This window comes from Vanessa cardui, chromosome 16, assembly GCF_905220365.1.
Source record: "Vanessa cardui chromosome 16, ilVanCard2.1, whole genome shotgun sequence".
In the NCBI taxonomy this organism is placed as follows: domain Eukaryota; kingdom Metazoa; phylum Arthropoda; class Insecta; order Lepidoptera; family Nymphalidae; genus Vanessa; species Vanessa cardui.
The window spans coordinates 3,728,038-3,752,638 of NC_061138.1; the positions used below are offsets into that span (position 1 = coordinate 3,728,038).

Here is a 24,601-nt window from a genome sequence, read left to right on the forward strand (position 1 = left end):
AAGTCCTGCTCAATCAGGGTGGGCGAATTGTGTCAAAACAATATCAAATTTTAATAAATTCTGAAATAAATAACAAATTTTTAAAGTGTTCTTGGTGGTTGGAGATCATCACTACATCTGAGATCCCAAGGCTTGTGGCGCATTGGCGATTTATCTTACGAAGCCATCATTACTAGTGATCATTTGCCATTAGGTGGATTTATCATACAAAAAATTTGACCAGAAACATGACGCCTAATGTATACTCTTAAAATTGCAAACGTGTCAAACAATAGATTGCCGAAAGTGAAAAATACATTGTACATGTACAAATCATGTTACTTTAAACATTTATTGACGTAGAAGAGATTTTAGACATGACATTATCTGATCTGAACTTTGTATGTACCATGTCACAAAAAAGACATGAAAAGTATGTGAAATATCCTAACAAAACATCTTGCAAAATCTTGTAAACCAAAGGCACCGTAAACAGCTTTTAGAATGTAAATATTTATGAATGTTACGTTTATAACACTTTTAATGTTTGAAAGTAACCAAACATACAACGTACGCTCTCTTGATATAATAGACGCGAATTAGTCGACAAATCATTCATCATCATCATCATCATCATCAGCCCGTTTTTGTCCACTGCTGGACATAGGCCTCTCCAAATACACTCCATTGTGGTCTTTCTCCGGCTACTCGCACCCAGCTCCTGCCTGCCGCCTTGCGTAAATCGTCACTCCACCGTGCCTGAGGACGTCCTACACTACGTTTGCCGAGACGCGGTCTCCAAATTAAAATAAAGCGTTTGATCGATTGATGTGTTTTTTTTTAATAGATAGAGTGTTTAGAGAGGAAAGTTTTTGTATAGAATAATTCATAATTTTATATGTTTCTAATGTGATGACGTAATTAAAAAAATATCTCTAGAATATTATGTACCATTATTGCACCCGTGAAAAGCCGGGGCGGTTCGCCAGTATTATTATAATATTGCTTTTCATGAACTCCTTGCAAATATACCATCGTAAAAGTCTACAACCATATAGAAGTAGACTCTAATACATAACGCCATTTATAGCCGTTTCACTTTTAATTTGCATCTGCTCAAGTCCATTACCTGCTATTTGAGAGAACATTAAAATCTATCAGCTATTAATAGTGTATCGGATTTATCAACTATCGCCTCTATCTTATAACCATTTAACTTTATCGCGTGTGGTAGGCCGAGGAAGGTTTCCTGTCTAAAGACAGCAATTGGTGTCACGTGAATCTTGGACTTTTGATCGCGATAAATATATCGGAGATGTTGCATAATTGACGCTTTAGAGATTGATACGCCGATTGCGAGTTAGTGTCGAAGCTTTTAGTGGTTTAAGTTTTTATACGTTTGCCTTAAGGAGCTTTAGTATAAAAGATAAAATAATAAATAATTTAAGATAATGCAAAAGATTTTAAAATTATTTTCGTATTATGTTTTTAATGTTTTAGTTTACCCAATAGATTATTAGGATATTTGGATCTTATAGATTGTATTTAAATATTTAGGCAAGCATCATTGACTTTTTTAATTAAAATGGGAAAACTATTGTAAAAAAATTGCGTTAGAAATTGATGATTTTTTTTCAATTTTCTCTGTGAGACAGCATGGTGGAGCGAGTTTTAACCCTTCATGAAAGAGAAACCCTTTGCTCAGCAAATGGGTTGTTTAGAGGCTATTACTACTCCTATAGGATTTGGCCCGTTACCAGTCTTTGAGATTAAATTGGCATAATTAAGTCTATTACAAGACACGTACAATCGTTAACTGGCTTTCTTCGAGTTTCCACAATTAGCGCAATTTGTGTTAATGCGTCTGTGATTGCAGATAACGTCTTACAGATGAGATTGCTGTGTTGTTTATAAAGCGACGTGGTCGTGTACCATTTGTTAGTACGTTTATCATGACACTGTTTAATCGATAGGAAAAATCTTTATCTAGACATTATCCTACGTGATTTACTGATGTCCAATAATTTTCAATTAATAAATGAAAGTAATTTATGCACACACCTACATATTATAATATATTAGTGGTCTTCAATCCTTTCGCGAACGCGACTAAAACTTTTATCGCTACCAAATCGACTGTCGTAAATCCCAAGTCGCGGTCCATTGTTGCCGTACAGCACTTATATGGGAGCGGCCAAAATAAATCACGAGCAAAACCATATCGGCACAATCGTTGACTATCTCTCGGATCGACCGCGGGCTACATCGAGAGATACGGGGTATTACGCTATTGAATTAGCATTACCGCTGTTCACAATATTGTTCCGGCTGAGTGCATGCCTCATTTATCATGGTCGTATTATTTTAATTTCTGTCGTGTCCGTATGAAGGGGACAGTCGGAATCGTGCGAGATCTCGGCTCCTGATAGTATTAGATGCATAATCTTCACATCTTCCTTTGCTTCGAATCTCATCCCACCTGTAGGATGTACGACGTGGCATATACGACGCATTCCTTAATGACTTGCTTTGAATATTATAATCATAATTATAATAATCGTATTAATCCAGTAACGTTTTTTGTCGTAGGTTGATCAGCGACCTGAATGATCTTCACGTCAACGGCTCCACCTATTAAGTGTAAGTACATATATAATTTTATACTGTAATGTCGATAAAATTTATAATCGTTTTATTGAATACAATTTAGAAAAAAGCTATGATACTGCTTTATTATAACTAACAATTCTAATGGTGATAACATTCGTACCGAATATATGTATATCTGATGTTGACCTGAATACTACGTTTCGGTAAACAAACTCCTTCATTCAACTCGTCTACATCGATAAAACAAACGCAGCCCTTATCGATCAGTATTTGATGGCTCCTCATTCGTGACAAGATATTTATTATTATCGATCAATATTATTGACGAACAAATAGAACTATCATTCAATTAAAGTTACCTCGCGTCACATTTCGCGTCAATTATCATTTGACCGCGGGCACCCTCGAGCAATTGAAATAAACTCAATAAAGCAGAGATATGTCGAATCGGATGTGTCGGTCGGATATTGAATAATAATTGGTGCACACGAGGCGGTTCGGGCTGGCGTCACGATGGAGATTGTATCGGGGGAGCGTGCCGCATCCATCAGGTCGAGAGGGGCGCTATCTACGCCGATATCGCGTACAAACGATAACCATTGTCTTACCGGTCGATTATATCGGCGAAATTTGTGCTCGCCTCCGCCGTTTGTCTTTCGCCGCAAATGAGACGGGTAATGGCCGAAGCGACGGCGCATAAAAGGCGAGTTTCTGCTAAACTTTTGCCTAGTCATTAATATTCCGTGGGAACTTAACCTTATCAATGACAATGATTAGGAAAGATTTCTATGTATTTCTCTAACATTTCAAATAGTTGTAAATATTTGTAAACACAATATTACTCGAACTCGGTACAATAGTGTACTTGCTGTGACCATAAAAGGTGTAGCCTGTTACATGGATAGTAATTTTAAATTCAATAAATTGGAATTAAATATCGAAACGTTGATAATAAATTGATAATTTATGCCCGAGGATGTTATACTTATACGGTCATTAATACTGGACCATTTGCAATTGAACGGACGGTAAAGTTCATCGTCGGCGATGGCCTGGACCACTTAATAGCATTAGCATCATTGTCTCGCGGTCATTAATAAGTGCTCGGACAGTTCTATTGGCCGCGCTCCATAATGGGCAGAGTTCTCTTCTTCTCTGATGTCACGAATTCGTATCCTAATAACCCTCGGGGTATATGGTCTGGTATCAGATATTCGAAATTGTTACTGGCCGTGTTATTCTCATGGCCGGCTTAATTTATATTCGTTTTGTAATCTGATATACTAGTTAATAATTCACGTTTGTTATTATTAAATCGTTTTATAATTAAACTTAAATATTCAATTGACATTTCTAATGGTCTAAATAAAATTTGTTCAGATAAAGTATTTCAATTTCAAAGTTTACAAATGGCCTCAAATAGTAATTTTAGTCGCTTAAAAAATGAACAATAAAAAATAAGCGTATTTCGACTACAAGCGCTAGAAGTATCATTAAATATGTCATATAATTATGTAACTGCGAACTTCCGTGATAGTTTCTCTGAATGAAAATACGTCAGAGATTTCTATGACGTTTGGGGAAAAACATTTCATTAATGACCTATCTTTAAAGTGTATTCATTGACGTTCATATTCATTTATGAATACGATATATTTTATATACCATATCATTATTACAATTATAAAATTAAGAAGTAACATTAATGATCATTAATAAAGATATACAAAAATCGTATTCCATGTAAAAATGATTGACAAAAAATTATCATTAGCATAATTTAATTCGATGTAAATAAAGCCGCTTACTTTGCTGGTGGTATATCATCAACGTCGACCAGATTTCATCAATCGACCCAACAGCTGTAAATCCAGTTAGCTGCATCGGCGCAGGCGCACGCGCCTGTCCGTCAATTAGGCTCAATTAGCTCGTGATGTTCGCCTTTGATCCACCGACCCGTGTCATCTCGGGCTCCCTTCGGCTAAAATATGTGACTTTTTTGTTTTTAAATACGTAGACTAATTACGGTTCATTCGGATTTTGACAACACGCTTGTCTTGTTTCGGTTCAAGACATGATATAGAGTTCGAAAAATGTCAGCGATCAATTTATTTCTAAGTACTTTTCGCCCATTTCCTATTTACAGACAGACGAATGATTTTTATCTTTTAGTACGGTGTTACTTCACTTGTCTCTGTAAGAACTTAATATATAAAACAACTTCGCACGTGAGTTAGACGTAATTTGATTTGCACGAGCATTAAGTCATTAAAAACGCTTCTAGGAAGCGTTGTTAATAATATTCATTATCTGAAGACAACAAGCGACATTCGCGGACGGCTGCGTTCATTTGTTATTAAAAGCGACGATAAAGTTGACGGTATATTTCTTAATTGCTTATTGCACGATACAGACACTATCGGTCCACTATTTCCAACATAATAAGCATTATCATAACAATAACATGCAAGTAACTAGCGGCTTCGAATGCTCATGTCGGCTACGATAACCTATAGACCATCTCAGTTTCCTTTCGGTTCTGTGCGCGTAAACTTCGTTGTTTGTTCAACGGTTTTATATTTTCCTTTGAATATTTTAAAGTGTGATATAATTTCTAATATACAGTTACGTTCTTCGTTTGTTGTTTTGTTTTGTTTCGTTTTGTTTTTGAGAGATTTCGTATGCTGTTATTGAGTTTTAAATAAATAGGTGAATGTTTTTTATTTTCTGTCATAATTTAGATAAATATGTATATATTTGTGATAATTAACAATTGTCCGATAAGTAAATGGATAGAATAATGTTATTTTGTTATCTTTTTTTTTTTATATTAATTCTTTTTTCAAATTTCCTTTTTTGTGTGTGTGAAAATCTTTGTCATTTCATGTAACTGCTCTGCCCAATTGTCCAAAAATATTCATGAGATTAACATGGAAAATAAATGCAAATAGAGAGTATCTCTATTATTTTGCACGAGAATTTAAACATTTAAAATAAAATATATTTGTGTACATAAAAATAATGAATGATTTAAATTCGGTTAGAAGTTTTGGTGTATAACTAGTCTATTGTTGCGTGGAACTTTCGTGTTTATTATCGATGTTAAATTGACCGAGAGCATTCGTACACGCATCATTGACATTCTTTACATTTGAATGAACGGTACGGCATCTCAATCTTGTAGCAGGTACCGTGTTGATCATTAATCAACACCAGTTTCTCCAAGGACGTGGGACGGTCTACGTTTTATTTTGAATGCATAATAGTACGGTAGACAACAAAAAAGCGTGGAATTAGTACTTGTTAAATTTACTTATTAAGTTTACTATAACGTATATATTTGCTTTCATTTGTCATGAATCTATAATACAAAAAACTAGTAGGTTTTTGTATTGTTTCGTCAGTTACCCAGTGTAACTACAGTCACAAGAGAAATAACATCGTAGTTCCCATGGTCGGTTACACATTGTTGATTTAAGGGATAAATAGTATTTTGTACGGCACCAGTAAGTTATGCTGACCACCTACCATCAGGCCCCCAAATTGATCCACCGCTTTACTTAAAAATAACAAATGATAATTCATTCTACCAATTTACAAAATGTTTAAAAATGTATATAATAACTAATTAGTATTTATTGTATTTATTTATATTTGGAACGCCTAGCAACAGATAATATCAGTTTCGTTATAATTAATTATTATTAACGCCAAATTAAGATGGTTGTCATCAATTTTAATCACAATATGAACTTAATGTCAAATAGAATCAATGTTATTACGTTATATATTATGATACAGTTGTATGTTCATATTTATTACATTTGATAAATTATAATAATAAATGTAATGATAATAATAATAATACACTCGAGAGAGAAATACGAATGTGAGAATCGAAAAGATGTTTCGAAGTTTAAAAATATTTACTCTAAAAAGCATAAATTTGTATCACGCTGTTTAGCCTTCGGAATCCATTATAATAATTGGTGTAAAACACGAGGTTGGATTAACAGAAACGCTATTACGTTTGCGTAACCAAACCAGAGTCGGATTTAAAGGTCTGGAGGCCCCCGAGCCACAAAGCAGTGGGGGCCTTAGACAAACAGAAGCGTGAACACCCTAATAATTATATTATTTTGAATTAATTAGTTTTATATTATTTCAATCAGTAAGCTATGATTTATTTACTTGTATAGGTAACTTTTAAAATATTAAATAATAACATTATTATAATTTGACTACATCTCGGTAATTGTTAACTTGCTGAAAACTGTGGCCCCCACTATTGTGGAGGCCCCAGGGCAGTTGCCCCGGTTGCCCTCTCCTAAATACGGCCCTGAACCAAACAACCGATGTACCTTTTCATTCTTGGTTTCTTACTATCATAGTACATAATATATTGAAGTTATATATGAACTTAAATATAAAATTCCATACCGAAGATGTTATTTCAATAATAACAAGAGGTATTCGCAAGGAATTTTTCGTGCCTTTTAGAGAATTTTATTTGTTATGTTTGAATTCCGTACGCTGGTGTATGCATAGCATATGCAAATGTACACACGCCTTTATAAATGCTAGTGTAAAATAGAGCCGGTGTCACTCGTGTGACCCGCCGCCACTAAGAATATATTACCGAGAAAACTATTGTATTCGGTTGTGCGCGACGCCAATGGTAGCATTTTTGCCTTCAAACTTTTTGAATGATTAAAATAATATGTTCGAGTTGACATCGCGCACAGGTTTCTTGTTCAGATAATATTCTTTTTAATGTTAAAAAAATACTCATTACTATGATTGTTTTTTTTTTTTGAATCAAGAACTAAAAAGTTCTTACTGTAGGACCTGGTGTACTCTACAATATTTTTTTTTTAATTTAGAATTAAAAAAAATATTCCATCTAATTTTATTTTTTGTTATTTGAACTACTTTTTTTTTAATTGATAGCTTGTTGAAGGTCTATCGCATTTCAATTAATTTCATACATTCCATAGTAGATCTAATATCGTGTTTATATTACATTGAGTTTTAGAAAAATAACAGTGTCGTCACTCATTAACGCGTTTCATTTTTCTTGGTCGTCTTTAATTTTAATTTTCATCATCACATTACGAAATCTGTAAAGTTTCTACGCTCTGACGTCATTCCGTGACGTCGTTTTGAGACGTTTCATCATATCGGCCGTTTCGAAAATTAATTAGCAAACAATTGTATTTTAATAGCTCGCCGTGAAATCAGATGAGAGAGTAGGCAGTTTTTCAATAAGCGGCACAACAGCTCTTCGTCAGTGATAATATTAACGACCAACGGGGTCGAGTGGTGTGTACACCGGTTTTCATGGGTACGCCACTCCGAGGTCCCGGGTTCGATTCTTTGCCAAGTTGATGTAGATTATCATTAGTTTTCTATGTTGTCTTGGGTCTGGGTGTTTGTGGTACCGTCGTTACTTCTGATTTTCCATAACACAAGTGCTTTAGCTACTTACATTGGGATCAGAGTAATGTATGTGATGTTGTATTATATTTATTTATTTATTATTTAATATTCGTTTATTTCAGAGTCAGCATGGTGGTGGTGCTGAATGGCGTCCTAGCGGACGAGTGCCCGACGTCCGTCCGGGCCTTGCTGGCAGCGCACCCTGGCTATAGAGACGCAGCAGCACAGCTTCTGGCGGCCGCGGCGAGGGTGGTCGGCCCCCCTGGTCTGCTATACGTTGGACAGAGAGAACTAGCGGCCGTTGTTCCTCATGACAGTGAGTTTATAAAATTGACATGTCTATCCTCACTTTGATAAAATCAATGATAATCATTGTATGTGCACTCGGTGTAAGGATTTATTTTCACAGTATTATGTCATATGGCATATTACTTTGGGGTAACGCTGCAGATATTGAATCTGTCTTTATTTTACAAAAGAGAGCAATCTGGTTTATTTATTATATTGGAGCCAGAGACTCTCTTCGGGATGTTTATAACAAAGTGGGAATACTCACTGTTGCGTCGCAATATATTTTACAACAATATTATGTATATTCACAGTAACATTGATCACTTTGATAAAATCAGTCATAATCATTGAATGTGCACTAGGAGTAAGGATAAGCTTATAACGCCAAGTTTCCGACTCCGCAAAGTCAATAAATCCTGTTTGGGGCAGGGTATCCGTTTCTATACTAAAATTCCGCAGACATTTTTAACTTTGCCGTTTAGTAAATTCAAATCGTTTGTAAAAAATACATTGGTAGAAAAAGCATACTATACGATACAAGATTTTATAGATGATAAAAAAGCGTGGAGTTAATACCTGTTGACTTCCAAGCAGGATATATTAATTTAAATAATTGTATTTAATTAATATGACTTTGTATTTTTTAAATGTAAAAAAAAAATAACTACTGAGTTTCTTGCCGGTTCTTCTCGGTAGAATCTACTTTCCGAACCGGTGGTAGCTTCACTTAATTGTAAAATGATGATTCAAAAGTGCTCGTAAAAGCCTTCTTGAAAAAAAAAAAATTTTGATTTGATTTGATTTGATCAATATGAAAATAGCCACATTTTACTAAATGTATATATATGTATACCAAAATAATATTATTTAAATTTTTGTCTGCCTGTCTGTCCAGGCTAATCTATGGAACGGCTTGACTGATTTTGACGGGACTTTCACTGGTAGATAGCTGATGTAATAAGGTGTAATTTAGGCTACAATAATAACTCTTTTGTTAAATTCAAACGCGCATGATCGCGGGCACATATAATATCTATAAAATATTGGAATACCAGTACTTTTTTTCTGATTCTTCCATTTGAAGTTTATCAAACATTATTAGTTTTACCTACATTTATTAAGAAATTAACGCCATTAGTCGAATTATTTGAAATGTGAATGTTTTTTTTCGTTTTGTTTTCAGAAAACGTTAGTATCATAGGATCAGATGACGCCACATCATGTATTATAGTTGTCGTCAGACACTCAGGTAATATATTAATCAAAGACTTTTTTTAATTATAAAACAAAAAAAAAACAACTATTAGTCAAGTAAAAGTAATGACGCACATTTTATTTAAAAAGTGCGTAATTATAATTTGCAGCAAAAGAATTAATCGGTGGATTTATTAATGAAATTGAAATAGTGAAATTGAACCAAAGATCGCGGGTTCACATCTGGTTAAGAAATACTGAGTTTTCAGTCGTTTGAAGAAACCTTCTGGCTATATTCGCTTTTATAATTTTGGTAGACTAGCGTGAAATACAACTTTCTTTTTTGCAAGAGAAAAGCCTTAGGTCATTTAAACATTACTAATTATTATTAATACAATAATAAATTATTCATAGTCAATATTGAAACAGACAATTATCTTCTATTCCAGGATCAGGTGCAGTGTCACTCGCTCATCTAGACGGTTCTGGAACGGCGGAAGCAGCGGCAACTATGGTAGCTCGAGTGCAACAATTAGCCGTAGGATATCCCGAAGGTCGGCTTGAACTGCAGCTCGTGGGCGGGTTCACAGATCCCCATCGATATTCAGACGAGCTGTTCGCTAACATCATGTGTAAGTAGAAGCAATATTTCTCTTATCATAGGAATAAATAAATTGGTGTTGGTTTTGACAACTGCTTTTTGTTTTGTGTAAATGTGGTTGGTTTTATCTGATCATAGGTTATTGTTAAGGTTTTGAAGTATAATTATATAAATATACATAAATTACAAATACCTAAGTCTAGAAGTAAACATTATGGTAACACAACTATACAATTTGAGGGAGCGCTAATGTACAATAATCTACCGAAAGAAATATTTAACGAAAAATCTTTTTTGAAATTTAAGGCTAAATTAAAAACATACTGTCAAACTTTATAATTATATCTGAATGTTTGTATAAATAAGGTCAGGTTAGTTTAAGTTTCCTATGAAGTCAACTTTGTTCTTAATGGGAAATAAATCATCTCTCTAAATCTAATTAGTGGGTTAACGGTGTACTTGCAATATTTATCACATTTAATAACTCAAATTCTTATTTTACGTTGTTACCTTCGTGTATCGAATGTAATTGCCTCCACTGTTAACTTTTTTTGGGGGAATGTGTGGGACTCCCCGGTTTCCTGGATGCCGAGTGCGCCCAGGTCTACCGCAGTTATCCACTAAAAAATCAGCGGCACCCTCCGTCTTTCGGCGGGCGCCACGGGATCGCTTACGCATGCTACCGTGACGCCCTGCCGGTTGGCCCGTCAATGCGGGCCTCCATCACCTAGGGGAATTCCCGGGGTATCCACTGTTAACCATATCTAACTATACCTAAGTACTGAAGCGTAATCAAATATTATCGAAGATTCTGCTTAAATAAAAGCTGGGCTTTGTCCATTGGGACTTTTCTGCAGTTAGCGCGTGCTTCTAATGTTTACAACATGAGATTAATTAGTCAGTTAATATATTTAGGCCTTATCTTCATTTGCACGCTCGCATTGAGCAATAAATATCTCCAACTATGAGACACGAAGGTCGCTCCCGTAACGCATCTGTCACGGTGCCAAACGAATGGAGCTAATTATTAGCGGAACGAGGCGTGGGCGTTCATTGTTAGGCCCTTATCATGTATGCACTCAAATTTCGAGATGTTATCATGGAATTATAAAATCTTCAAGTCCGAATGGGCTGAATGAAATGTTTGATTCTTTGATTTTAAGACCATATGGTAATGAGTTGTTTGACTTCGAACAGAAGATTCGTATACAATGATTATTTAATAAATGGAAATATTTGACATATTACCTTCTAAGTTGCGACTGCGGCTTTACCCACCCATGACAGTGAATAGCCCATGTGATTTATGATGACGTTTTGTGATCGTTGAGATGGGAAAGCGTAACAATCAATAAACACAATTTTTCGTACAAAATTATGTGTGTTTAATATTTATATTAATTATGTATATTAAAAATTAATATGAGTCGAGATGACCCAGTGGTTAGAACGCGTGCATCTTAACCGATGATTGCGGGTTCAAACCCAGGCAAGCGTCGCTGATTCATGTGCTTCATTTGTCTTTGTAATTCATCTCGTGCTCAGCGGTGAAGAAAAAAAAAACATCGTGGGGAAACCTGCATGTGACAAATTTCATAGAAATTCTGCCACATGTGTATTCCACCAATCCGCATTGGAACAGCGTGGTGGAATATGTTCCCAACCTTCTCTTCAAAGGGAGAGGAGGCCTTTAGCCCAGCAGTGGGAATTTACAGGCTGTTGTTGTTGTATGTACATTAATATGCCAAAAATGCTATCATGAGTTAGTCTAGGATTTATTTTGGCAGATTTCAGCAGGATATTCAAATTTCTCAAAACATTTTCTAAAATTGTATGTACTCTGTTACAGTATCGTTTCACCGTCTCTCTGAAGAAATCGACCTCACCCTCGCTTGTTGCTGCGAGCTGAACACAGCTCTAGGGGGCGGATCCCCGGCTCCCCTCGTCACGGGCGTCGGGGTGGACATTCGTGCTGGCGACCTGTTCCCAGCCAACTTCCCCGACAAGGGGCCGGAACAGCCCCTTCGAGGTGCAAGACATATTACTGGCGGACTGCACTCCGCACAGGTATGTCAGAGAATTCCTTTATATTTTATTTATTTTATTTATTTATACTTCATTGTACACCACATGTTACACATTATAATATGTTACAATATTATATATAATATTGTAGAGTACAACGGGCGGTCTTATGGCTAAGTAGCCATTTCTTCCAGACAACCCAATAAGGAGAGAGGTTGTATGAAAGTTGGGTAGGTGGTGCTAAGTCGGTAATATACATATATTGCATACAAATATCGACATGTAAATACTCATACAATATACATATAATATATATATACATACATATACCCATACATACATATATATATATTGCTGGTTTATTAATTACTGTGGTTCATAGTGCGTTTTAAAATTGTCAAAATAGACTTATAATCGTGTTAAATTGAAAAGTCAACTTATTCCCAGCATACCCATATACTACACTACGCAATGTAATTTTGTACGATAGTTTTGATTTGTAAATAGACATGCTGTTTTAAATGACTGGTTAATATTGTAGTGATTAACATTTATATGATATTATTCAAATATTGTAACGAAAATTTCACACAATATGTTTTGTTAAGTAAAGTAAAAAAAATACTTTACTTGAATATATAATTATGTTGAACTTTGCAGAAATCGTTAAAGGAACGACATTATTAGTAAACCTGCCTATCTTATAATTTAAATAGAAACTTTTCAAAGTATACTTATGTATATTAAGTTATACTTTTTTTGGAGTGTTATGAAAAAATTAGTAATCTATAAAACATGTTGAAGTATCTCCCTAAATCATTGATACCTATTTTACAGTGTTAATTTTATTACAAACTTAAAATGTGAATGTTTGTAATTGGGTAAAAATGGTGTTAAACAAAATATATTACGTTTTTAATAGTAATTTTATTTGTTGTCAATTGTATACTTATGTGCTAACTATTTTCAATTACGTCAAAGGAGTAGAACTTTTCATGCGCGTATTTCTTTTTTTTTTTTCATTTTGTCCGAAAAGTAAAGAGAAACAGTAGTTCATATCGTCGTCATTAAGACAATTTTTTATTTTATTCTTGCGAATGTGCTGAATTAAAATTGGTATCACTACCGTTAACAGACCTTTGTGCAATGTTATATTAATGTTATTTGCTTGAGAAAAATTAAAAATTTATTTTTTTCAAACCAAGTAACAATTTGTACAGCTTTGTAAATTAAAGGTTGAGAAACTTGTAAACTTGTTTTTGTAAACCTAGATGTATTTTATAATAATTCACTTGGTGGTAGGGCTTTGTGCAAGCCCGCCTGGGTAGGTACCACCCACTCATCAGTTATTCTACCGCTAAACAATAGTACGCACTATTGTTGTGTTCCTGTTTGAAGGGTAGTGAGCCAGTGTAACTACAGGCACAAGGGACATAACATCTTAGTTCCCAAGGTTGGTGGCACATTGACGATGTAAGGAATAGTTAATATTTCTTACATCGTCATTATCTGTGGGTGATGGTGACCACTTACCATCAGGTGGCCCACATGCTCGTCCGCCAACCTATGCCAAAAAAAATAAGAATAAAAAAATAAAGTGTATATTACTTTATAATTATATATTACTTTTTATAATACTTTCATTACTGACACACAGGTACTGGACATATACGACAATGGTGTAGGCATGTTACGCATCGGCCCGTTTAACTACGAGCCCTTACGGGGCGTGGACCTCTGGTTGGAACAATCCGACGACTTTATACTGCAGCATCTCAGTACTACACCGGCCGTAGAAGCTCCCCACTTCGTTCACAATGTACGTATTGAAAAATTTGGCTATTTCTGGAACTCCACAGTCCCTAATTTATGACGTATAATAATGTTATGTCCAATTTAGATTAGGACTTTCATAACAACAACAACAACAGCCTGTAAATTCCCACTGCTGGGCTAAAGGCCTCCTCTCCCTTTGAGGAGAAGGTTTGGAACATATTCCACCACGCTGTTCCAATGCGGGTTGGTGGAATACACATGTGGCAGAATATCTATGAAATTTGTCACATTCAGGTTTCCTCACGATGTTTTCCTTCACCGCTGAGCACGAGATGAATTATAATGACAAATTAAGCACATGAATCAGCGGTGCTTGCCTGGGTTTGAACCCGCAATCATCGGTTAAGATGCACGCGTTCTAACCACTGGGCCATCACGACTTTAATAAAATCAGATAAAAAAATTTCGACTGATGAATAATGAACCATGGTGAATTTTGTTTTATAATTTACGAGTAAATTTTTAAGATATTGTGATTTATTGATAACCTGTGATTGAGAACAGTCTTAGTAAATATTTCTCACTCAGCATCGTTCACTTCACCTCTCTTCGGCTTATTTCTTACCTCTTCTGACCTCTCTTTCTTAATATTTTATATTATTGTATTCTATATTAAATATTCAATGAAAGGTGAAGCCACAGGTTTAGCTGTTGACAATATAAGTAAAGTAAAGTAACAGCACGTAAATTACCCACTGGGCTAAGGTCTCCTCTCCCATTAAGGAGCATTTTTGGAAGATATTCCACCACACTGTTCCAATGCACCCGCATTGGTGACAATATACACGAATGTAATTACTTATTAATCATTAAGTAATCTGTTTGCTTATTTCCCGATTATCGATACAAAAATAAATACATAACAAAGTAGGTTTTTTTTTATATAGGAAAGTAAAACCTGGTAATTGTCAATTAAAATAAGATTTCCCTAAAGTTTTTGGATTATTTCACGGTACTTCTCTACTGGTGTTAACAAAGTGTCATGCATTTTTCTTCACTATGATAAATTTCTATCGGATTATAAACACAAAATATCAAGTACATGAATTCAGCTGGTTGAATCCGTGATATTTGATTTCGATCCAAGTGTTTTATCCGCTGCTATCTCAGCTCTAAAAGGACGGTTGAGCCAATAAGCTTAAATTATTTATAAACAGTATATTATATTTTGGAATTACTGCTAATAACTCGTATGTAATTCATATCTTTAGATTTGTGCATTGGCACTATAACCAGCAATTTTAATGCTTCCATTACCAAAGGTACATTGTACATCAATCATATGATGGATAGCAATGTTATTTTGGACTAGCTGTGTCCGCGACTGTCGTGGGCGTTTGAATTTAAGAAAAAGATTATTGTTGTAGCCTAAGTTACTCTTTATTACATGGTATATGGCCTTTGAAATTCCTGACCACATAGTTCCAGCCGTTCCAGATTAGTCGGAACAAACTGACAGACAGACGGACAAATTGGGAAAAATCTCATTTAGCTATATGTACTATGTATACATATCTACACTGCTGATTGACGGCAGATATCTGCAGGCAGGCAGCTATCTACCGTCAAATAGCAGTGCTCAGTATTGTTAAAAAGTGAGTGACCCAGTGTAACTATAGGCACAAGGGCCATAACATCTTAGTTCTCAAGGTTCTTGGCACATTGACGGTGTGAGGAATAGTTAATATTTCTTGGAGCGCCTTTGTCTATGTGTTGTGGTGCATCCCGTCAGGTGGCATTTGCTCGACCTACGCGTAATTTTTTTTTTACATTTTAAGTATATGCTAATGTCTACAGACGATGCTGACTTTGGGTGAAATATTTGCTTGAATACCGATTCTTAATAAAAATCCATCCATATCTCTTCCAGATTCGTGTTACTCTAAAATTCATCCAGCAACATCCGTTCCCAGCTGTGACAGTGTTCCCGGACAATAGACCTCACTACTACCGGCGTGACGAACAAACCGGTTGCTGGGTTCCTGTACGATTTTAGACCTTATCGAAACGGTTTACAGACTAGAATTGAAAGACACAGATATAGAATGGTTATGAATGAAAATAATAAGGAGCTATAGCAACTGTCAAAATGCATAATTATATTCTCCTTGTTCATAACCTTCTTTTTCTTTTGTTTTGTTTTTGACGTTTTATTTTATTACCTAGAAATTGAAATGATGCGTTGAAATTTAAAATTTTAAACATAATTGTATTGTTAATTGAATTGCTTAAATAAAAGTTTTGGCGGGAAATACCGAACTAAGTATAAAAGCTGTATATTGACATAAACTAAATATTATTAACATATATATTTTACATTGAAGATATATTTAAAAACAAATTACGTATAATTTTCTTTGACTTGAAAAAGATTTGCTGATCTAGCTCTGTTATTTTAAACTCTAAAATACTAAAGCAACTGTTAATATTGCTATCTCTTTCTTTTGTATGATATTAAGAAAGGATAGCAAGTATTTCAGCTTCATTCAATTTTTTAGACACAAAACTAGTACCAGTGTTTTGTTATATCGAGGATACATTGTAATTATTATTAAAACCTTGTTTAATAACGAGTCTGCATTATAATTGCATTCCATTGTGATAGAGTAAAATAAATACTAATTACGGTATAGCTTAATGACATGTTTGTAAAGATATATGACACTATTGTTTCATTAATTTATCAGAAGCAAAGACCTTACTTTTGTCGGACATTAAAACATACAATAAAATGATTTATACACAAAATTCTATATAATCTATCTAAATGTTTTTATTTAATTTGAAAAAGTAGGCGTAATGATATGTTTTATTTTTTTGTAACATGTTCACTGGTATTTGGCTATTTTAGCATGATTTTTTAAATAAATATAAATTTTCCAGTTAGTATATTATGTAAATATGTTTTAGAATTTTATTTTAAGTTAAATATAATGTATATTTTGACATATGAACTTGTAATAAGAATGTTGTTAAAATTATTGTCTATAACTATTATTTCATAAAACATATTTCCCTGGTTCTGAAAATTCTGAAAATGTATGTTTTAAATTGTGTTTCGAATGTTCTCGATATTCTTTCCTCAAAATAATTATAATTAACAGTATAGATAGACCATAGTTTTTGGGTAATATTAACAGTTAAATAAAACGCTGTAAATATATTAGTTATTTAGACATAATTAGATAATGGCGTTAATAGTTATTGTTTTGTGAAATATAATGAATATATTGAAAGTTCAATAGTTGCTTGTTGTTTTATTTTATTAATAATAATATTGAATTGACGGTTTAACGTTTTATATAAGCGGATTTTCTCATGTGTTTGGCATTTGAGAGCTCGATAAGTTAAGACTAAAGTGTTTTGGAATATGTATCGATGCACATAAAATACAGACAAATTGATAACCTCCTTTTTAAAGTCAATTGAAAAGCAGATAGCAACATAAAATTATAGTTTTTGTTCTTCTTCAGAGGGATTGCTACATTTCTCTGCATTTAATATTCTATAACCCTTTTTATTGTATAATAAAATACTCAACATTGAATTAAAAATCTTTATTACCCTTTTCTAATACGAATTTTATATAAAACATAATATTTTGATGCGATTTGAGGACATTCAAGAAAAGAGTACCTACACTTTTTAAAGGCAATGCACCGGCAAGGCCCACGGTGTTACAGATGTCCATGGGCGATGGAAGTCACTTTCCATCAGGTGAACTTCCAGCTCGTTTACCACATATCGCATTAAATAAAACATTCTCAGACCTGAGATGACCTAAGTAATTTAGGTATAATTTCAATAGAAAATATTAATATAGCATAATATGCAATTTATAAATACATATTTTTTTAATAACAGCCTATAACAGATACTGCGTGTATAACCTTTAGGATAGTCCAGTCATTATAGATTTGGAACCACAAATGAACCGAGAAGTCTGATATTTGGATATGCTTTAGGAGAGGCTTTGAAAAGCTTCACTTCAAAATGTCGAGCTCAATTTCCTTTGTGCGTATGAAACCATTTGGAAAAAGGAGTTGAATTTTGTTGATACGAGAATTATGATAAGATACTTAGATTACACTGTGGCTTCGTTTATGCTTTACAATTTGAGTTCAATACACTTTTAAACTACCTATTCATGAGTATAATAGTCAAGTAAGTAATGGAGGGCAAAATTAAAAGATAAACTCATCGTATGATGGTCGCTTCAAAAAGTCGGGTGAGGCTAGTTATTGGTTCAAGATAATAATTTGTCCACAATGACTGGACTAGAAAGTTTCTTTGGTTTCTTATTGCCCGTTTTGCATATAACATAACTTAAAAAAAACTGTAATATATATATAGACCGGGAGATAATGACACAAAATATTAGGTCATTTGTACCAATAACCAATATAGCGGTTCTTCAGGGGTCTAATTACGTAAAGGCAAAAAGGAAAATGATGGTCATAGCATTCGCACCGGCGGCCCAATAAAGTAGACGTTAATCGAACGCGTCGGATAAATAACTAGTACGAACGTATTTTTTTTTATTTGTTCCATAAAAATGCTTGTATTTTCAGATAGTCGAAAAAAAGAAGTAAGCGGTAGCGTATTGCCGTACTTGTCGGGTGTGACTTACAGCGCGCCATACCGACGCGAATATTTTAATTTAAATAAAACAATTCAGCCGTTAGTACCAGGCTAATTTTTGCATACGCCATTCTGGTATATCACCTTATATTTTGTGTCATCATCTCCCGGTCTAATAATATGTATACTATAATAATATATTTAAATAGGTAGACATTGTAAAAGCAAGTGTGGAGCATTGATGAAAAAAAAAATTATCTTAATTAAATAAAAATACTTGTGTTTTAACTATGCATTTAAAATAAAAAAATAACAGATCAATATAGATCACGCATCAGTAAGTAGATTTTGTAATAGCATAAATTATAATTGTGGTCATAAATTCCGAGAAACTATTCTTTTCTTTACGGATACTTTTCTAATCATCCTATACACATCAACACCGTCTAGGGATATTTTGTGTAAAATTCTTAAACTCAAAAAATCATATCCGGTTTTAAAATCTTTTGATGAAAGACTATTTTGTAAACCTTCTTGGACGATTCTAAATTTGAATTTGAAAAAAATAAATAAAAATAAAATTTTTACGCGACATAATGTTAGCGATGGCCGAAGGTTACGTTTACCTACCGTCATATTAAGATATTTTTTTGTGTCAAATTTAAGTTTTATAACAAGTTGTCGATTAATTTCGAGTTAAACCTATTGTGTGCATCATGCAGCGGTGTCATTTAACGAGAGAAGAAATGCTAAGGGCAGGAGGCATGCTCCAAGCTGGGGCTACTCAACAGAGAATTGCTGAGGAGATTGGAACAAGATAAAACGTCATATCTAGGTTATTTATTTATTTATTTATTTTTTGGGAAACAAACAATTATAATTACACTTAATAGTAAAAACAAATATAAGAAAAACATAAATCAATCAAGTTTCCACTTAAAATTAATACAAATAAATGACATATTATATTAAACAACTGTACCGTTATTCGAAGCCTAATTATATATATGAGATATGCCATCGCTTCCGTTCCATTTTTCATCTCCTTTGTTTTACCCTTTTCTGTCCCTTTCTTTCAATTTTACCACCACCACCACAGTGGCGCCATCTGAGTTAACAAGTTAATGGCGTTGACTTTACTCGTCATTACGTCGTTGTTTTTCGTTCCATATGGTTCCAAAGTGAGAAATTTAAAAAGTGTTGTTAATGTGATTATTCAAGTGCACACTATGTCCGAGGTACGTACCTAATAACTTTAATGTTAACTATATTGTTCTATGCAACAGTAAAATGAATTTATTATTTAAATAATTTCTTTGAATGTTATAATACTCACTTTGGATAAAAATACCGTTACAAACGTCTTTTTTATTATTAATTAAACGGATTTTTTCGTTCGTAATGTTTTTATTAATATACCGTCATGCATTATAAATCAGATTCATGCCGAAAAAGAAGGCATGAGAAACATCGTGATGATTCGAGCTCATCATCTTCTAGTAGTAGTTCAATGAGTGGTAGTTCAAATGATACTTCAAATTCAAAACGGCGTCGCCGGAATAAATCTAAAAGACATCGCAAAGATAAGAAATTAGATAGATTGTTTAAAGAGGTCAATTATCTTAAGAATCGATTGAATAATAATGAACATAATGAGGATTATTGTAGTTATCAAACACCTAGCTATATTGATGACAATGTAAGTCGTCAGCTATACGAAAACAATGATTGTAGTGATCCGGAACCCCAATTTTCATTATCGATTAGTACTAAATTAAAAGATCCCGAAATTTTACAAACACCCTCATCTTATCTAGATATTTTAAGAAATTTGCAATGTTTCGGTGATTCACAATGGCGAAATGTTAGGTATTCGGATGTGCAGAAAAATTATCGTCATTTCCCAGGTTTTTCTGAATTGGAAGCAAATGAAGAACTAAAACAATACGATAATAATCGATTCCTTATAAATGCTGACAAAGCATACGGTTCCTTGAGCTTCGCTCTCATTAAACAAAAAGAGGAGCTTCGAAGCTTTTTACTGTGGGTAAAAACATCCCCTGATTTATCATTTATTGAAATTAATAATAAAATTCAAGATATTTTTGTTACTGGTGATTTCTCCAAAATTTCTAACGATGCCCTTCAGTTGGTCTGCGGCCACAGGGCAGAGATTATCCAGCAACGCAGATAATCAATTTTAGCTTCTGTTAAGGACCCGTTACATAAAAGCACACTGCGCAGCATTCCACCGTCGTGTCAAAATCTTTTTGAAGCTGAAAAATTATTAACAGTATTGGATAAAGCAGGTGGTGTACGTAAAGTGTTTTGGCAACGTACAAAAGATCGCGCTTCTGTACCGCAGACCGATCAAATCATCCCTAACAAGCCCTTTAGGGGCAGGGGAAGGCAAATTACTACCCGACGTCAAGGTGAACCAACATACGAATATCGCCTCGAACGGAAAAGCTCTCCCTCTTCCCACCGGGATAGGAGAGGTCGAACAAGAAAGTTTTGACTCACCGAGTCACTTTCGAGCTGGTCAGCTGACCAAATACCAAGTAAGATGGGCGAAAATGGGAGCTTCACCTTACATTCTGACCATTATTTCCGGTTACCATATCCCATTTGTCAAAAAGCCCCCACTATTTACACCAGACCTAAAAAGTTCCGGGCATGCGACTCCGGTTTCTGCGCAAATGACACAAATTATACAGAAGATGATTGTCGAAAACGTTCTATCTGTAGTTCCACCGTCACCCAGCTTCCTGTCACGTTTGTTTCTGGTACCAAAAGGAGACGGGACAATGAGGCCTATATTCAATCTCAAGACACTAAATCAGTATGTCCTGGCAACGCCATTCAATCTGATAAACATTCACAAAATACCAGGGTTCCTACAGCCGAACGACTGGCTAGTGAAAATAGATCTTTCACAAGCTTATTTTCACCTACCGATACACAGAGCACACAAGCGCTTTCTACGCCTCTTGTATCAGCAGCAAATTTTGGAAATGAACTGCCTGCCCTTCGGGTTGAGTTCCGCGCCAAAAACCTTTGCAGCCCTGAGCAGGTAAAATTACATTCGTCAATAAGCAATATAGTAAGAAAACCAGAAACGAATATAAAAGAAATTCAAAGCATTATTGGACAAATGAATTTTGCCAGCTTCGTTGTTCCGCTGGGCAGGCTGAATTATCGACAGCTTCAGAAATTAGTAATAACATATCTCAGATGGGAAGTAAAGAGTTTCAAACTAAACAACGAATCACTAGCAGAACTTCAGTGGTGGCTTCAGCACCTTCGAGATTGCTCCGTAATTCACGAGCCTCATCCGACCCACTACATGGTTACCGACGCTTCAGACCAAGGCTGGGGAGCGAGGATAAACAATGTAAATCTCTCCGGTGTGTGTTCGAAAAAGGAAGAGAAGTTACACTGCAATCACAAAGAATTACTAGCCATACTCAGAGCGTTCGAAGAGTACAGTCCGAACCTACATTACGCATCTGTTCATCTACAATGCGACAACAAAACCGCTGTTGCATACTTACGCAACGAGGGCGGAACGAAATCACAAACCCTTCTGGATCTGACATACAAAATATTTCATCTTTTACACAATTGGGATATAAGCCTGACGATCCATCATATTCCCGGCATATACAACGCGGAGGCAGATCGACTGTCACGATTACGTACCCATCCGGAATGGCATGTTCTACCTCAAGGGACTTCACCTGTGTTTGCACGATGGGGGACTCCTGTAGTCGATCTGTTTGCGTCGAATCTCGCACGCGTAGTAAAGAGATACTGCTCACTGGATTGCCGGGACGATCAAGCGGAATTTCACAATGCATTATCCCAAGTATGGACTTATCCGTTGGCATGGGTGTTTCCTCCTCCGTTTTTGATACCCAAAGTTTTACAACATCTGCATCAATGTCAGGGTATATTCCTCATTGTAGCACCGAGATGGGAAAAGGTATTTTGGAGGGCCGATCTAAAAAGTCGAGCAATTGCAGCTCCTTGGACAATACGGAACCTTCCACAAGTGTTGATAGACATATCGACAGGCCTTCCTCCCCAGAATGTATCGAAGATGGTGCTGGAGGTTTGGAAATGTGGGGGTGGAATGAACAATTAAAGGGATGGTCACTCGAACAGAGAAAACTTTTAATGGATAGTTGGCGTCCCTCAACTCAAAGTCTTATAAAACTGCATGGTCTCGATGGGTAAAATGGGCTAATGATAATAATATAATTGTTAACAAACCTACTGGATCGGATTTAGCATGTTTTTTATGTGATCTACACTATAAAGAAAAGTTTTCTTATAGCACAATATTGTCACATAAATCTGTCGTGTCAACCTTATGCGACTTGGAATCATCGGAGCGTCTTAGTAGCCATCCGCTAGTGAAACGAATGTTAAAATCCATTTCACTATCAAAACCTTCGACACCAAAACCATCGATTTGGGATGTTGAGATTGTTTTTAATCATATCTCCTTGTTAGACACAGAAACAGGGAGTTTATATGAAATATCAAAAATTACTGCTGCTATTCTTTTAATGTACTCTGGAAGACGGATACATGATTTAACTTTATTACGAATTAATTCTAATGATTGTGTGTTGTCAGATGACTATATTATTTTGTGGCCAGCATTCGGTTCAAAAACAGACTCCATTCGGCCAGTCGGGTTGGAGATTAAATATTAATAAAGATAATAAAAATTTAGACCCTGTTCATTGGATTAACCGTTTAATCATGATTGGGCGTGATAGAAGAAAAGCTTCCAATAGCGAAAATCTATTTATTTCAACCTGTGGTAAGCCTAGACCTGCCACTAGGTCTGTAATTGGTGGTTGGATCAAGAATCTCCTTAAAGAAGCTGGTGTCATGGCATCGGCTGGTAGTTTTAGAGCCGCGGTAGCCTCCAAAAGTTGGCTCGAAAATAGCCCCATCGAGCATATACTTGCTCGAGGCAATTGGAGATCAGAAAAAACTTTTAAGCAGTTCTATTGTCGACAAATTCTTCCTAATACAAGAGTTTCTGGTCACCCAATACAGAATTTGTTTACGCCCGTAACAACATAACTGTTACATGAACTAATTATTGTTATTAATCATTTATTAATATCAAATTATTATGTTTATTAGCTCTGTTAAGAGTTAAGAAATTAATAATAATAAACTATTAAAATTTATTGTTACTGTATCTTTTTCAAAATAAAATTTACAAATTGTAGTATAAATTGTCTTTAATTTTTCGTTGCTAATATTATTTGCTATAGTCACATTACGTCGACCACCACCACCAGGCGATAACAAACACGTCTCATATATATAATTAGGCTTCGAATAACGGTACAGTTGTTTAATAACGACGTTTTACCTGCAAATAAAACGTATATTAAACATACTTACCTTATTCGAAGCCTAATACTTTAATTCTGCCTGGTGGCAAACAACAGACGTAATGACGAGCAAAGTCAGCGCCATTAACTTGTTAACTCAGATGGCGCCACTGTGGTGGTGGTGGTAAAATTGAAAGAAAGGGACAGAAAAGGGTAAAACAAAGGAGAAAAGAGATGAAAAATGGAACGGAAGCGATGGCATATCTCATATATATAATTAGGCTTCGAATAAGGTAAGTATGTTTAATATACGTTTTATTTGCAGGTAAAACGTCGTTATTAAAAATAAAAACAAAAACAGAAAGCACAGAATGCAAGTGAAACTACTATAATTTAACTATATGACGTAAACTAAATTTAAATTCGCTAAGTTTTGAGTTAAATATATCTAATTCTGTACAATGTTTGTTATAACGTTATGGTCACGCTACCGTGCTACTGGTGAAGTGACTGAAAGATATCCAGGTGGGAAGCGCATAACCGATCAACGACAAGACCGATATTTGCAAGTTGCCGCGAAATGAGAACCAAATGTTACGGCACTTCAATTGGTTCAGAGGCTCCAGCCAGAGGACCAGTTGCTTGTGAGTGACCAAACTGTAAGGAGAAGGCTGCATGAAGC

The 24,601-nt window shown here is 34.9% G+C and overlaps 2 protein-coding genes across 5 annotated transcripts in view; both read left to right on the forward strand.

The window, feature by feature from the left end:
* The window catches only part of LOC124536178 (protein N-terminal asparagine amidohydrolase), a 90,153-nt gene extending 72,931 nt beyond the window's left edge, over nucleotides 1–17,222 (forward strand). For 3 of the 4 annotated variants that reach the window (XM_047112656.1, XM_047112655.1, XM_047112657.1), the window contains 7 exons: nucleotides 2,569–2,619; nucleotides 8,151–8,344; nucleotides 9,503–9,568; nucleotides 9,963–10,145; nucleotides 11,964–12,181; nucleotides 13,797–13,958; nucleotides 15,846–17,222. In XM_047112656.1, the coding sequence (XP_046968612.1) occupies nucleotides 8,158–8,344; nucleotides 9,503–9,568; nucleotides 9,963–10,145; nucleotides 11,964–12,181; nucleotides 13,797–13,958; nucleotides 15,846–15,971 (942 nt within the window). In that variant the 5' untranslated portion in view covers nucleotides 2,569–2,619; nucleotides 8,151–8,157 and the 3' untranslated portion in view covers nucleotides 15,972–17,222. Of the gene's footprint in view, nucleotides 1–2,568; nucleotides 2,620–5,115; nucleotides 5,299–8,150; nucleotides 8,345–9,502; nucleotides 9,569–9,962; nucleotides 10,146–11,963; nucleotides 12,182–13,796; nucleotides 13,959–15,845 lie in introns of those variants that run through there. The other variant, XM_047112658.1, reaches the window with a different exon arrangement.
* A 3,900-nt stretch (nucleotides 17,223–21,122) lies between these two features.
* On the forward strand, nucleotides 21,123–22,703 carry LOC124536370. The gene has a single exon (XM_047112901.1). The coding sequence runs from the start codon at nucleotides 21,123–21,125 to the stop codon at nucleotides 22,701–22,703; it is 1,581 nt and encodes a 526-aa protein (XP_046968857.1).
* Nucleotides 22,704–24,601: the final 1,898 nt, after the last annotated feature.

What these genes read in the sequence shown, in the direction of transcription:
- LOC124536370 (XM_047112901.1), top strand. Translation starts at nt 21,123, where the DNA reads ATGGGCGAAAATGGGAGCTTCACCTTACATTCTGACCATTATTTCCGG.